The sequence below is a fragment of the Acromyrmex echinatior genome, chromosome 5, assembly GCF_024713525.1.
Source record: "Acromyrmex echinatior isolate Ae372 chromosome 5, ASM2471352v2, whole genome shotgun sequence".
Lineage (NCBI taxonomy): Eukaryota > Metazoa > Arthropoda > Insecta > Hymenoptera > Formicidae > Acromyrmex > Acromyrmex echinatior.
Window position 1 is genome coordinate 14,983,026 of NC_141856.1, and position 17,303 is coordinate 15,000,328.

The following is a 17,303-nucleotide window of genomic DNA, read 5'->3' on the forward strand; positions in this document are numbered from 1 at the left end:
TCGCACGCACGTATTCGTTTCTCGATTTTCAGGTTCAAATCAAGGATGGATGAGTGCATTCATTGGGTTCCATCCACGGGAGGAAGCGTCGATTTTAAAAGCGTCGCTCCTAAATTGGTCGAAACATCAAGAGAATGGGACGGATAGATCGACGATACTTCGATTACCGAGGAAAAATGCTGAACCACCCTAGACGCTCGGGTTGCGTGATGGAACAAATTGAATCCTCACGTGCTCAAAAATTACGAAATTAGATTTAGGGGTGTAGCATGTGCGCGAAGGTAGGCGCCTCTCTTTTCTGACTATATTTCTTACAGTCTACCCATGCCTGTTATTTTGTAATACGTGCACAGCCCCCTACGTCAGCACTCGCACCCTACCGGAAGCACGGACCCGGTTTGCCCTCCCTCCCATCGCCTTCTAATACTGCTGCAGTCATCGTTAGGGCAGAGAATTGCTGCCAGGAACGCTGGGGTAGTTGGGGGAGGTTGTTGCTACCGTTGCCCGGCAGCTCGTTTGAAACACTCATCAAACGAGAACGAAATTGTCCACTGGCCCCAATCTCGTCATTTTATCGTTTACGTTCGCACAGGGCATCCTCAGTCCTAGCAAAGGACATTAGAGGTATAATAGCTGCAACTAAAGTTTTATACGATCTTTAAACGGACCGTCACAACGTTATTAAACGGTAAATGCTTTTTGTAATATCTTTCATTTTTCAATATAATCATTTTCATTTTTCAATATAATACATTTTTTTAATGTAAATGTCAAATTCATTGCTATTATGAATTACAATTAAACACTTGGCGATTATAGCCTGCCCATCGAATCTCTGATGATCTGACGAATCTGGCAACAACAAAATTAGCAGGCAGTAACGATCGGCGATAATTCGTGCGGAATTTTTACGAGGACGAAGGACGCTTAACGAGGGATTTCTTGCTTGGCGGCAATTAACGAATGGATGTGCCGTGCGGATCAACAGATTTCTTGCCGTACGTGTCGAGGCGCAATTTTCACGAGCGAACGTCGGCCGTCCAACTTCGGTCGTATCCACTTAAATCAGAGGTGCCAGAACAGAAATCCGCGGCGTTGTGAATTCGGGTTGGAATGCGATTTTAATGAGACACCGACGTGTTTTACAAAGCGATTAACGTCACCGACGAGGATGCCGCACACCGAATTAGCGTGCGTCCATCATAAAAAATGCATTAATTATATGTTTTCTAATACGTTGACATCAAATAAAATTCAAAGGGGTGATTACCCCACTTAATGTAATCGCGGGACAGAGTTCTCGAAAGCATTATAAAATTTATATAAAATCCGATGTATAATCCAATAATTGTATATGCAACTACGAGAAATAATTGTGTGATGTTAGATAAAATCAATTATTTTATAAATAACTTTATATATAGTGAAAAAAATTATTTGTCATCAGATGAAATCAAATAAAATCGTATAATCTGTGGGACAATATTTCAGCGATTACATTAAAATGATAAAACGATTAATAAGAATGGAGAAAGATCATATTTATTTCTTAATAAAAGAATGATTAGGAATGACTGAAAATCCAGAATGTCAAATAAAGCTCGTAACGTGGCACTCAACTGACACGGCGCTATTTAAATATTCTTATCTTAATGTAGAAAATAAAGCTTATCGACGAACAGAGACTATGTTACCATTACACATACTACGTTATTTAGGGTATTACTCTAAGAGAGCGTAAATAACATGCGATTTTCACGTAACGATAGTCACGGTAGGGTGTGGTCGAACACGGTCAAACGCGTATCAAAGTAATTAGTCGAGCTCGGATCGATACTAACTTCATCTCGAGCAGTATTTTCTACGGCAGCCCAGGGCAAGGAAATTCGACGAGAATCGCGAGATTTTTGCGGAGAGCGCACGGCTAATTCACCGCGATGTTTTCGACGTAGATTCATCGTCTAATCGAGGTCACTTCAATTTCTGCCATATAAAAGGATCCCGCACCGATGTGCGAGAGCTCGCGGATACTGGAAAACACGCCCGGCCGTCGCGTCGCACCCATGCCGTTGCATCTCGTCTGTTTGCAAATTTCGTAATTTCGTTGGTACGTGTCCGGGATGCGGGATGGTCACAATATCGGGCCGGGCATGACGCACAATGTAGGCGCGTCTAAATATCGCACGCAACGCGTTTGCCGCCGGAATTTATTATAAACCGTCGTATCGGAATATCGTGACGTCCCAGCGGCGCATCCACCGACCGCCGAGCGACGCGTTGGATATTTCGCGTATTGAGCATTTCGTGTCGCAATTGTTCCTCCTGTCTTGCACATACGTGAACATGCAAAGCGAAAGGTATTCGAATACGTCAACATTGCGTTAAAATCTGCAGTTGTTGTTACATCGCGAGTGATATCGCAGCAAAAAGTCAACGAACGCAGTCGCGCATTCAGATTTATGACACTACAAGTCAATAACGGTCTTTACACAGTTAAGTGTGAAGCTGTGAAAAATTCGTTTGACATTTTGACAGTATACATCCGCCTCTCGGTAGGAGAGGAAAAATGAAAATCTTAGGACGCTAGAATCTAATCAAGTTCAAGGCCATTTCCCGCAAGACGCATTCTCGAGGAGTTTCCTGAAGGATCTCGGTCAATGGAGTGGCTCCTGTTTTCGGGAATGCTCGTGGCACGACGTGAGGCTAATGGAGTTCTCGAGTTCTCGCAAACGACGGGACAAAGCCGTCTCGGAAACTTTGGCAAACGCGAATCGCGTCAAAGCCACCGTTACGACGGAGAAGTAAGAACTATACCGCTATGAACCGAACCGCCACTAATTGGCTCTTACGTCTTACATATTAATGTTACCGAGATGCGATCTGTTCCGATCCGAATGTCGAACTTGCAGGCTTAAGTTTAATGCTACCGTCGCCGAATCGAATTCCAACTTTGACGCTCGCTTCACCAATCATTATAACATTGCGAAGTTAGGATCACGTATACGCCATGAGTCAGCATTCTCGAACATTTCTTAGGAGACGTTGTGTGATCTTTTAATTACATAGGCCTTACAAACAAAAAGTTACCCTGTGCTGCGATGGAGATCCAGGTATTATTATGTATTTTGAATCGCTGAATACGACTGAATCTGAATCTGACATAAAAATAAGACCATCCAGGGCAAATTTTCAATCTAGTGCGAAAAAATGGGAAAAAATGGATCATTTTGTCGCTCTAGATTGAAAATTTGCCCTGGATGGTTCTATTTTTATGTATCAGATTCGTATTCAGCGAAATACGTAAGAATAACTGGATCTTCATCCCAGCACAGGATACTTTTTTTGTGGGCCTGCGTTATGTTCTATCGAATTATAATGTATGATTCTATCAAAATTAGAACTTTAAGAAATTAACATTTCTGCTGTCATTTTCTTGCATTGACAATAAATTTCTGATTGAAAACAACCAAAAAGAAGATACTGATCGTATTAATTTTGATTATCTCAATTAGAGTTATAATAGATTCAATCAGAAAATTCTGTCCATTTTCAGAATTCCAATTAATGCAACCAGACTCTTTTGTTGGATAAAGCGTGGGCTGGGTTAGATAAAGTAAAATTATTCCAACAAAACTTTTAAGCTCCAGAAACATAGCATACATCAAAGCTCTCGTTTCGAAAGCGTTTTAGACGCCTTCGTGTCCACGGGACGAAATTTGAAGTCAAAATGTAACAAACATCGATCTCACGTTATTAAGTCAACCGGAAAAACGGATCTCTTTCCTTAGCTTTCCGCTGAGACATCGGTCTCGATTCTGCAGACCCTCGGTATCGCTTCTGTCTAACAATAAGCTCAAGGTCGATGCACCAAAATCGTCTCTCGAAGAATATCGAACAGTTGGTCCCTATCAGTGCCAGCGACGGTGTAACAGCTGCAGTATTCCAAGATCGAGGAATAAAACGTTGAAGGCGCGCGCGTGAAAGGAGGAGCGCGATATGCGGGAAACAGGACACAGGGATTGGGATCGAGAGGAGGAAGGGATGGAATCGGGCATGGGGGGGTTGCCATCGAGAGGCCTCGTTGCTGAGAAAACATCGATGCTGCATTTACGCGGAAAATATTCCTGGGTAACCCTGCATCCGTAGCGAGCGAACGAGAGGGTTGACGGGCCAGCGAGAGGGTGGGATAGTGGAGGAAACGGAAAGTGGGAAAGGGGAGGGAGAGGGGACGTGATACCGGCAGGCAGCTTGCTGGCAGCTATATCGAGTTACGCTCCGGCGCCTATCTATCCACCAGCCCTTCGAATCTCTCACCACGGCTCTCTCCAGCTTTCTAGTCCGTCCACCCTCCACCCACCCTTTTCCCGCGCTATCCCCTGCGTATTTTATATCGAACGAGCGACAACGCGTTTTCGAAATATACCGACAACAGCCACTGATGTCACACTGTCGCTCGTACGTTTTGGCTGATACAAACACGAGGCATTTGCACTCGATCATGTTGATAGTAAAATAGGTGGTTTAAGCGAGAACTTGTTTCCCGCAAGTATCGTGCGTAAAATGTTCGTGCAATGTTACTGTCGAAACGACAACAAATTTGAAAGTGATGTTTTGTTACTAGCATAGAATTAGTATAAATAAATCACTTCTTTTTATAAAATATTAATTGCATATATGTATATATAATATATATATGTGTGTGTGTGTGTGTGTGTGTGTGTGTGTGTGTGTGCGTGTGTGTGTGTAATGAGATTATTGTATAAGTAATGAGATGAAAATAAGTTTTTACTCCACTAATAATTTGGCAAAATCCCAAGCAATCCAAATATTAGGTGTTGGAATTAATTCGTAGCGTTTTACAAGTGATGGGAAGTACTTTCATTAATGTATTTTTTAATGCTCATGTGAAATAAATAACATTCTTTCATTAAAAAACGCTACGAATTAATTCCAACACCTAATACGTTCAATAACACGATAAAGAAAAATAAGAAAAATGCTTTTCAACGAATGGAACCTCTTTCGTCGAGTTGACTATCGGATGATCGCGGGAAGAATGCTCAAATGGAAAATCCGGGAAATTCCCTCACGGTGGCTATCGATGTAAGTCAGGACGGCACGTAGCCGTAAATGTCGGGAATTCAGCATCGGCGGCCGAAATTGACATTCGGAAGCCGACTTTCTGGAAAGGGATCTGATCTAAAACGCCCGCCAGCTGCCGTAGATCCGTGCTTTTCCCTTCAATACCTCCGCTTCTTCTCTTCCTCGTCTCCGTCTCGTTTCCGTCGCGGTAATCACGGAAACGGGATTTGAAATTCGAGGCCTCGTTAATGGCCGGTGACACTCATTCGTCGCTTGTGCGGTAGTCGGATCGACATTCGATCGACAATCTACTATTTGCGTCCATTTTTCTTACGAAGCTGGAAAACATCGTTTTGTCAATGTCATTGGTTTCGATCATATCGCGACAATCAGAAATAACGACCTTCTTTGCGCATCGTAAAACGTCTTAAAACAGTTGCGTTTAATCGACGAAGAAGTCAATTAAATTATTTAAAAAATTAAAGGAGAGTAAAAATTAAAGAGCAATAATATATCGCTCTACGTGTCATTTATAATATATCAAAAAGCATGAACGACATGTATTAAAATTATCTAGAAAAATTAAGATCCAATTAAAAAAAATTATCATATCTAAATTAATTTAGTTATTTTTTTTTCCATTGAAAAATGTATTTAAGTCAAATATATTTAATTTAAATACATGTACATTCGTAGAAAGAAACAAAGATGAATTAAATTAATTAAATTAAATAAACAATTTTTTCTCAGTTTATTAACATCAAACTGGATAATTCATAAAAACAAATAAGTGTCATCTATGTATCATTTAAATATAATATGCAGAAAGGCATGGAGGATGAAATCATCTAGAAAAATTGGGATCTATTGACGTATCAAGCGGGATACTCAATAGAAGTAAACAAAGCGCGGTAAACAGGACCTTGATGACACGAGTCAATATCGATCAGAGTTCGGTTTACATCCTGTTTACCCTCGTTCCATGCTCTGCGAAGCTCGCCAGGCGCCCGGCACCGTGTCCAAACGCAGAACGAGAGCTGATAAATTAACGCATTAATTAATCGGAAATTGGGGGTAGGAGAAGGGGGAGGGGTGTGCAACACTCAATGCGACACGGACCAACGCAGATTGTACCCCCTGATACGGCCGACGGGCATCATACGCAGCTGTCCTAGTCATCCCGGAATTATGCTGGCCTGCGTGAACCTGTCCGCGAATAACGGCCTCCAGTTTGGGTTCGCGTGCGTGGCACGTCGGCGTAGATAGCAACTGTCTCGCGTCGCCGACGTGTCCCGTTCACTGACACGTGGTAGTCGTCGCACACGTGCGCCGGTGCGTGCTATTCCGAACGAATATGGTATGCACTCGCCGCTACCGTCCGCCGCCGGCGATGAGCAACGGCCGGAATTATGAATGCCGCCCGATCTGTATGCCCGCAATGACGCGACTGGTAAAACGCCCGTCAAATATGCTACTCGGAAATTGGTAGTAGATACTCTTCGCGAAGGAAATTCATCTTGGTTTCCAATCATTGGCTGTATAGAGAAATGGAGGGGATTGTGGAATGTCATATTTTGTTGTAGTAAAATAATCAGATATATTCGTGAAAAATAAAAAAAAGCCCATCAGAGCCTACATCAGCTGTTGGATGCACAGAAAATTCTTGATTTTCGTGTGAATGTAATAAAATGAATAAAATAAAAGTTTCGATCCTTCAAATCGGGTCCTTATCGATATAAAATATAAATCGTGTCGCGAGAAACGCTTATATGTAAGTTAATAAGATTAAAATTCAGACAAATGATTTTAATAATTCTCTAATTTTTCGTTTTTCCTGTTTCTTTTGAATGACTACATAGTAAACCTAATCACAATCTGATGAACGATGTGATTCTACTTATTGACGCTATGTATATGACTTCGATTTTACTTTATGTAAGTTTTTATATTATTATTGTATAAGTTAATATTTTTAATAATCATTTAATAATCAATATTTATTACATAGCTAATTTGGTATTTGGATAAAGAAGAACGAGCTAAATTGTCACCATCTTGGAATTTGCGTTATTTATGTAATTTCGATTTATATATTTTACATTGATAAAAACCCGAATTAAAGGATCAAAACGTTTATTTTATTTGTTTTGTTACATTCACACGAAAATAAAGAGTTTTCTGTGCATCCGAACAGCTAATATAAGCTCTGATGGGCTTTTTTATATTTTTCACTAATAGATTCTTTCGAGCCTCATTTATATATTTGTTCATTTAGATATATATTCATATGACGTAATTACTTCCGGTAGAAGTTTCTTTACTGTATTAGCCCTGTTTTCACAATCTATGATTAGGTACCTGAAGATTAAAGATTAAAAGATTAGAAGTTCCAAGAAATTTATGAATGAGTTTCATTGATGAATCTCTTGATACCCTTTAATCTTTGAAAAATAACATATTGTGAAAATTGAACTTAGAGTGATACTAATTATGCTATGTAGGTAAATATTTTTCAAATATACATATATAGAACGAACGTAATTTACAAAAAATTGAAGAAGAAAAAGGACAACGATTATGGAATAGGAGGGGGATGTGAAAATCCACCAACTAAAAGTATAACTTTACACAAATTATAAATATAACTTACACGACATACATGCACACATTTTGTTATTAATAACCCTATTCAGTAACTTTTAACAACTGTAACGATATCGTTATAGTTATTAAAAGTCATCGAATAGGATTATATATTTAGTTAATTATATCATTAAAAGTCACATTTAAGGCCTCCAAGCTAGACTAAAGTAACAAAATTAATACCAATATATTTCTCAAAATTACATAAAGAGTACACACCTGTAAAATTATTTGCAAAACTGTAGTTTTTATGACAATGCAGTAACACTATAATAACCAAGTGATATCATGTCATATTATGTTTGCAGAATGTGAACAAGTAATTTTGATGGTCCTCAAATTGTAGCTCAAATTATGCAGGATATTCCACGATTCATCTATTCCATAATTGTTTCCTTCCTCTGTTCTGAACATAGATTAAAGATACGTAGAAAATATGATTGACTTGTACTACTGTCAGAGAAAATATAAAGTTTAGTATCTGAATTGAATAATCACACTGTGAATGTTATCAAATAGTTTCAGTTTGCAGTAGCGACAGAATTTAAAGATAAACAAAATTTTTAAATCAATTTATTTAAATCAATAAATTTATCAAAGGGGTGTTGTATCCACATATTCACCATGCTTCTACCATCGCTACTTTTGCTAGTGAATTCATAGCAAAGAAATTTTGTATATTCGAGACTGACAATCCGCAGCTGATTCCATTGGATAAACATGACGTATCCTATCGACGTAATCCTACAATGGCTGCTATCGTTTATTCGCGCTACTCTAACAAAATTTGCAAATTTTACTCGTAAAAACGCTCGGTATTCAGCGGCAGTAGTCAATCTCGTCCCGTTGAGTAAACATTATTTCTGTCGGTTTCATCGCTCTGTCAGATTCGGCCTCATTCGGAAACGACGTTCCCAGTCGGATGATTTTTTTTTTTTAGTTGCCTTGGCATTAAGAATGTAAATGGAATTCGAAATTCCCAGTCAATCCGCGAACGCATGCTCATCGATAACGTATATACAAGCGTGTTCCCCGTTGCACAGGTGGCCGTCACGCACGTTCGACGCATCTTCATGTTCCCTCCCGATCGCATATTGCGTGCAACCAGACTCGGGTGCGTTCGGACGGACGCATGAATGTCCGATACGCGCTTTGAGGAACCGCCGCGACCACAGCAGGAACGCATCGCGAGGAGGTAATCACAGGTTGACGTGTCCCGGAGGTAAATAGAGTGTATAATCGGGGCGACACAACGGCGACGACGACGGGAGGCCGACGGTGAAATTCGCAGTCCCGTCCGTGATGGGATTTGACGGTGTTGACGTAGATTCCGCACGTCGCGGCTTGCTGCCTCGGATAAACAGTGACACGACATACTCTGCACCGGACGCCTTTTTCAACGCATAAAGCCGTCGCACTAACAGATTTTGTTTTAACGAATGCGAACGCTTTCGTCCGCGATTACGATTTAACGTTGAGGAGTACTTAAAACTTGACGAAAAAAAGGCGAAAATTCCAAATAATAGATTAAAACAAATGTTAACCATGAGATACTTTTAGTGTAAAATGGAATACTCATGTCATATATACAAAGACAAATGTAGATACACTCAGAGAAAAGTTATTTAAATTGAAGAAATCTTTCGTTGATTTTTTTTTTAAGTTAAATTGAAGAAATCTTTCGTTGATTTTTTTTTTAAGTGAAAATATCTTTGAGGAGAATAAAAATTTACTTGATTTCAGAAAATTTTATTTGATTTCAAGAAATGAAAGGAGGGCGTTTCATTCAAAGAAATTTTTCTTTAACTGTATAGTAATACATAAATTTCTTTGATTCAAATAAATTTTTTTTTATTCGAAGAAACTTTTCTTTGTGAGTGTATGTGTTTCTTTTTTCATTCTATAGATTTCACTATATTTCCACGTTTCCTTCCCTCTCTCCATTTGTCTATAGTGGTTACATAAAATATTCCTTTTGGCTTTTATCGTAATTGTTTTCATGTAATCGATGGTATCCAATTCCGGTATTTTGGTTAGGTAAGATAGTGTTAACAAGCTTTACATAAGCAACGATGCAAGCAACTACCAATCATGGGCGACATCAAAGAGAATCCGTGTTCTCCACTCTGATCTATCGTGGTAGAACCACCCGCGTGTATCGAACTAGACCAATAAAGCAACATCGAAGGGCTACGCTATCACGTTGCATGTCGTGAATAAGTGATTTTAACAAATCGAAGAAACAAATGAGCGTTTCGTAAAATTGCGTCGCGCGAGTCAAAATGAATTCTTAATAAGATATCTCTGAAAACACAGATATAAGAACAGAAATTTTATTATTATTTTTATTATTATTAATTCCTAAATATAGTAATATTTGTGAATAATTGGAGAATCTTTGATATATTTCAATTAGAATTTATTCTTTTTGCAATAATTAACTAATAATTATGTATAAATAATATCGTAAAAATGTACACTTCAACAAATATCTTTTTTATTTGAAGATATCCTACTTGTTTATTTATAAGGTCACAAATAGTAGGTCATAAACAGTTAAGTAAACAGCCGTTGCTTCGAAAATGTTTCATTAGATGCATCATGTACGATCGTTTTGCTCTTAGTATAACGATACCTTTTACATTCCAACGATTCTCATTAGTAAACATTGCATAAGCAATTCGCAAGCAATTGATGAAGGCATCAAAGAGAATTTGTGATTTTCGGACCCATCGTAATGACCCTCTGGAATATTTCATTTAACATTCACTAAGTAACACCCAAGGGACAACGCTGTCTCTCTTTCTCTCTCCCTTTTATCCTCTCGGCCGACGGCCATAAGGCAACACTGGTCCCACTCGGGGGGATGTTTCTGACCGCCAATCAGCCGGTGGGCGATAATCGCAGCTCGGTCACGTCAGTTAAAATCGCTGTCAATCCTGGCGGGTGACTCAAAGGCGAACTTTCCGCGTTGCGGTTGCTGCGTTCGATGTAATAGCAGCAGGGGGTGTGCGGGGATGACTACCCGCCAATCCTATGCGCGTCCATGTCCGTGCTGCTTTGCTTGGGGGTACAATGGAGCAGCGCGCTTGTTTCCCAGGGGGAATATCAGAGAAGAGAAGCGCGCACTCTCTCCTCTACTGACCGGTCGACGTAACCCACCGGCCCACCCATTGGCCGCCGCCGCCGCCGCCGCCGCCTCCGGTGAGAGAGCACTTCCTGGTAACCTCGGCCCTCGCCCGCAACCAGCCGCAGGCCACAAGCCTCAGTTCCTGCAAGCCGTAGCCTCTAACGTCACGCTACTCCAGATCTGACCTCCTGCCGACAGCGTAATTGTTTAGAAACCCCTTGATCTGTAATTTCAGCACATCCAATCATCCTCTCCTTGCGCGCGCGAAACATCGTTAACACGATCCTAATGTCTTGCCACCGCCGCTACATACATGGCGGCGTCTTCTCTCGCTGTCTCTCCCTTTTCGTTGGGCGCGCATAAGTACTTGATTGCTCTCGCGCGTGCATAACGTGTGCTTCGCACGCTTCAACTCTATGACGGTTTGTTTCGCGAAATTGAAGGAGGTATACGAGGAATCGGTTACGATGCACCCGGAGAAGCTTACGGATTTTGAATGGCTGACAACGGAAGGATACGAGAAACGTGCATCGCACAAAGCAGATGTATCGTTGATTATTACACTTGCGATTAAATATTAAATTTCAATTTGCACAAATAGATATGTATTATTTTCTTAATAACTTTACATAACTTTTTAGAATTTTTTGAAATGATAATTATTATTAAAACTATACATTGTGTGTAGAATAATTTTTTAAAACTCGTGAAAATGTTATGCAAAACAATTTTTTATATTTTTTTTTTTGTACTCACGGCGACAACAATGACGACTGTTAAAAAAATTGAATATATTGCACAATAGTGTAGAGGTTCAGTATCAAACTTTTACACTTGAAAATGAAATAAAATATGTACATGAATTACAAAAATTTTCCATTATCACACGTTCTCTCTGCTCTCTTCCTCTCTCTCTCTCTCTCTCTCTCTCTTTCTCTCTTGATTTTTTAAAAATAAAACAGTAAAACCAGCGAGAGTATATTTCTAGCAATGACAGATTTATTCTACAGGTGGTCTGAAATTTAGGCGAATTTTGGTGAAATATATTTTCCGAGAGAAGATCTGACAGGAGAGAGAGAAAGAGAGATAGATAGATAGATAGATAAATAGATAGATAGATAGAGAGAGACAGAGAGAGAGAGAAAGAGAGAGAGAGAGAAGAGTTCCTGTCCGACCAGAGCGTGACATCAAATTCTTTCTGACGGAAATAGTTTCTCGGAGTACATGGGAAACTTCAGCCTCGTCCCTTTCATTGGAAAATGTGTACAACGTGTGACTTTTACTCAAGTCAACCGCATGTTACATACGACATGTACCGCTCACATCCACCGCTCTTTCATGTTCATGAAATTCTTCAGAAAGTCACATATGCATGGTCGTTGAAACAAATTCATAGGAATGTGCGTCCGTTTCGTTTTTAAACTTCTAAATTGTTTATAATTTAAAATTATGCCTTCTTTAATATAAAATTATGCTTTGTGCGAAATTTATGACTCTCGATTTTCAATAATATGAAGTACTATATCCACATTGCATTGTGTAAAAATATTTAATAATGTTACTCTTAAATTGGATTAAATTTTAAATACATTATTTTATCCTATCCGCTATGTGCAGACGAGTTATTTTGAAATTTAAATATACATTAATATTCATAAAAAAAATTAAGATATATCGAGAAAAACCAACTTACGATATCCTCCAGTTTTGAGCATCCTTTCCTGGCGGTGCACACCAAGGCGACGATGACTCCACCTCCAAACATAAGTAGGAGAAACACCGCCAATTTCCAACCGTGATCTCTTTGCGGGATAAGTTTCTTGGCCGCCGGTAACCTGGCGACTTCCGCCGTGGAAACGCCGATGCGAGACGCCCTCACGAGGATCGTCCTAAGGCGTCTCGACGCCTTCTCACAGGCCATCTTCGTTGGGTTGCTCTTCGAGGCCGATCTCGATTTCACGTGCACGTGATCCATATCTCTGGTATTCTCTTACCGTCTCAGCGTTCTCCAAACAAATTACACGTGTGAACTCGTTCGATCCTCTTGCGAAGAAGAGATTCTAAAGCTCCCCAGCTGCTTGCAGCCCGTCCAAGTTCCGAACAGCGCACGAACAGACATCGGACGAAGTATCGAAGTATCGATGATGTCCGCGGAAATGGACTCTGTCCGCGTGCGACGATCACAATATGTACTTCGGATACGGGATTTACTGAACTTACGGACGCTACAATCTACGCGAGTATTCAAATATCGCGCGGTCCATTTCGCGATTGAATTCCTTCGTGTCGAACACGTCGGGCAACGTCTCTTCGGAATTCTACCGGACCAAAAGGTTTTAACAGTTCACCGCACTGCGTCACTCTCGCGTTACGCTCACTTTGCGAATATTAAAGACCATAGAATTACACAAAGGAATATCATTTATCATTATCTCCGTCTCTTCAATCTGATTTCTCAATCAGCCCGATTATTATTAATACTTCGTCCTTCTATTTAAAAAATTGCGATTTTTTTTGTACTCCGTATAATTATTTTATTCGAAAATGATGTTATTCGCCACATTTTTGCGGCTATTCGATAATTCGAAACGTTGTGGTCGTCGTTGTCGTCTTCGCCGCTCTTATGTGGACTCTTCCACGAGTTTTATGATGTTGCCGGACGATCCCGTGCTATCACGGGAGCACTACATGCACCCTCACCCTGTAAACCGCGAACGTAACGCGTCCCAAGTCGTTATACTTTTATGCCTGCGACGTGGGAAGACGCGAGAACGACGATGGGGCTTGGATGAGAATCCAGGAGAGACGAAGAGCAATTGCCATGGGAATTGCCGGTCAAATAAAGAGGATTGCTGCAGAGAGGTGTTATATCTCCCCGGATCTTACTATTTACCGAATGATATTTGCGACTTACCCTTCGTTGCCTCGATCCGTCTTGACTTTTGACCACTGTCAATTTTTCACGCATTTAAGCGTAACGTTGCGTTGTTTAGAGGGCGTTGCTTATCCGCTTTTGTCAGGATAGAGTAGGTAATATTTTAAACGAGATTTTGGGAAGATTGATGACAGAGATTTCGGATTAAATTCAGTCGGTCAGTACTATCTGCTTGTCTTCGTCTTCGCCTTTTGGGTTGATCCAAAGAGAATTTCACCCGATGCGGCTTGCTTTCTTGAGTTGACGAATCTCTCGCTCCCGTTCATGGGTCGAGAAAGGGGACTGCTTGTTGTTCGCTGATCGAGCGACTAACGTGAGATCCGAGCTCTCATGAAGACACTATTAATCTTGCAGTACGGTCATTTCGCCATGACCCAATGACCGGAAGGAAAATTAATTCTCCTCGATCGAACAGGCGCTCAGACGATGGCCTCATATTCTTCTAGCAGGATCCTCGTTCGTGGCGTCAATTTTGCTTCGATTTTACCGTTCGACGCGCACCAGCCCATCCGTTTTTGTATAGCGTCGCGTATATGGTTTGGTCGACGATGCTTTTATTCGCGAGATATTGGCACTTTCACGTTTATCCACCAGACACCTTTTATGACCAAAGATGAGTCCTCAATGGCCAAACGACGCTGCGCCTCTTCCAATTGTCTGTCGTTTCCTTGTGTGTGATATCTGTGAATCAACAGATACAATTCTGTAGTATCGTTCGTAATGCTTTTCTACCTCTACGTGCAAGACTTGCGAATTATGCTCAGTAAAATTTTATTATGTCAGCACCAAAGCACTAAAGTATTGAATTCGCTAAATTATTGAAATAAAGTGAGTTTCCAACTTATTGTTAGAAAGGTTTAAAAATTATTATTTTATTCTTTTCTCATTACTTTGAAGATCACTTTCCAATCTGCGAAATAGTGCGAGTATCAAAACAATACTACTGACAGCGCAATAAATATAACGTGACTCCGTCGCCATAAAATTCAGTTTGGAAACCAGACAAAAGTGGGCCGACCAAGTTCGGCAAGTTTCCCAAACTACGATCGACGATCGCAATTCGATACCGATACTTGCCGATCGACGTATAATATGTCTCGAAGTGGATGGACTTGGAGTGCATTAAAGATGGAAGCAATATCGGAGATGGGATTATTCCACGCGCGGCCGGTGATGCTACGACAAAAATACTCGTCGCCGTCGCAGAGCGTAACGAATGGTTCATCACAAGGACTGTGTCCGAGGATTAAGTGAGAATTATCCTGGATTCCACTTCTCGAATTCCATCCGCCTCATCCCGTCAGTCCGCGTATACGCATAACGAACAAACGGCTCCTTTTCTGTAAATCTTTCCCGCTTAATCTCAAACTCGTTGGTAATTGCATTATATTATACGTCTGACGGAAAACACGCTTCTTTTCACAGCAGTCACGTACGAATATATCGTTTCTTGCGGACACGGTTTCATTGTTACTCCCTCCCCCCTCCCCAATACTTCAAGCTATGCCATTTTGGGGAGAAAGACGTTTTTCTTGAGAGTTACGAGGATAGAAAAATGTTACAAGTCTCTGTAAATTGTCTTTATGTTCATTTTATGAGTGCGTCAAGAAGATAAATATAATATATCCAAGTAGCAAAGTGACGTCAAATGACATCTTAATAACATCTTCAACGAGAAGACATCATTAAAACGTTACCTTGTTATTTGAGTGTCTTAATTGAATAGTATTAATTTGTTGACGTTTCTTCCAGGTTTAGAAATATAAATTATTTAAAAACTATGCGTTTCGCGGATTTTTTCCGTGTCCAGATTCATTCTTGGAATGCCAACGTTTCGTGAAATCCACTTTAAGGACTGCAAGATTCACGAAGCGTTGGCATTCCAAGAATGGATCTGAACACGGAGAAAACCCGCGAAACGCATAATCTTTATATAGAAAGTATCCGTGGAAGCTTCAAGAATAATATAAATTATTTTTAAAATATATTTTATAATTATAGATAATTTTATTTAAAATATATATATTTCTCACGGTATTTTCATATAGAATAAATGCAATTGAGAAATTAGTTTTGACGCAACTATAAGATTAATATCAACAATACAAAATGAAGTAATTGTTGCAAATTATTATTGCATGTATTCAAGAAAAGGCAGACGTAATATCATTTCATAGTCTCAAAGCAAATCCGCATGGCCATGATGAGTACGCCATTTATAAGATAACAGAACGGCATGGAGAGCAATTCCGAAATGTTCCTGAGTGCCGGTGCCGTATCTATTGAAAATCCCAGCAGTGGATACAAACGAGGAGAATGGAGTCCTGCCGACGGAAATTACGTCGCGCACGGTCCGCGGGCGTTTCTGGCTTACATCAGCGGTGATTAATTTCGGGAGATTAGCGGGGTGCCGGTCGTTAGAATTAAACCGGAGAATATATCGGTCGAAATCGCCTTGTCGACTCTGCATTAGACCGTCTAGCTAATTAGCTCGTCGCAATGGCCGATGGATGTAACTGCCGGATCTGGTGCTTTAGAACTTAACGGATAGTACATGACCTTAACATGGCGTTCGTGTTCGCGTTACGTAAGTTCGCGATTAAAAGCTACGTACTCTTAAGCCGACTAGAAGTACACAGAGGAAAGAAGGGAGGAAGGGAGGCAGAAGAGATCGCGAATGAGCCCTCAAAATGGTCAGGTTCTAAGGTTCCTTGGCACGTTCTCATACGCGGGCTCTCATGCGAATGTTACGACTATTGCAGTCTGGAGAGTTTCGAGTGGAAATTAGCGCGGCACGATTAAGCTTATGCCCTCTAAGGCTGAGATTATCGTTAGCGAGAAGTGATTTAGATACACGCTGGGCCCCCGTGGAAAAGTTGCTAAGTGTGGGCGAACTGCGGCGGCCATTCGGAGCAAGTTTCGTGGAACGGTTCGTGTGACGAACTCTCGTGGACTTGTTCCGCAAAGTCGTTCGCGATAGTATCGTACGGTGCGTGAATGTGTCGCGTGAAGCATTGCCGTATAAGTTTGCACACGACAATTTCTCTCCACGGCCGAGGATTCGATGAATCTAGAAGTCTGTGTATAACACGACATGTAAAATGGCAAATAAAAAATAATTCGAACCTTTTTTAAATTCTAAACAATTAAATTTTAAACAATTTTTTATCATTATGCAAAAATAATTACCTCACATATTCACGCGATTTTTATAGATTTATAATTGCTAATTGTAAATTCAATTATATTTTGTAGGAAGTACTACTGGAATTGTGTCAATTTTTTTTTTAGTTCAGATTATTTGATAAATCGAGTCTAATTAACTTTCGATTACAACAATGGGTTACTTAGATCCGTAAAGACTTTAGTCTTCTGAACAATTAACACTACAAGGTTCTAAACTGTAAAAAAAATTTTAAACTTTCCTTTCTTAATCGTCGTAAAGGCAGAGATTCAGTTGCATTCTCTGTACTTCAAACAGAACGCTTGAAAAATCTAGCTTGAATCATTTAC

At 40.2% G+C, this 17,303-nt stretch overlaps 1 protein-coding gene across 2 annotated transcripts in view; it reads right to left on the minus strand.

The window, feature by feature from the left end:
* Nucleotides 1–17,303, minus strand: part of LOC105151342 (uncharacterized) — a 50,189-nt gene that overhangs the window by 17,522 nt on the left and 15,364 nt on the right. Inside the window, exon 2 of one of the 2 annotated variants that reach the window (XM_011065017.2) lies at nucleotides 12,549–14,471. The exons of the other annotated variant lie outside the window; for it this stretch is intronic. Within the exon in view, the coding sequence (XP_011063319.1) occupies nucleotides 12,549–12,830 (282 nt within the window). The 5' untranslated portion in view covers nucleotides 12,831–14,471. The remainder of the gene's footprint in view (nucleotides 1–12,548; nucleotides 14,472–17,303) is intronic. 2 annotated transcript variants of the gene reach the window in all.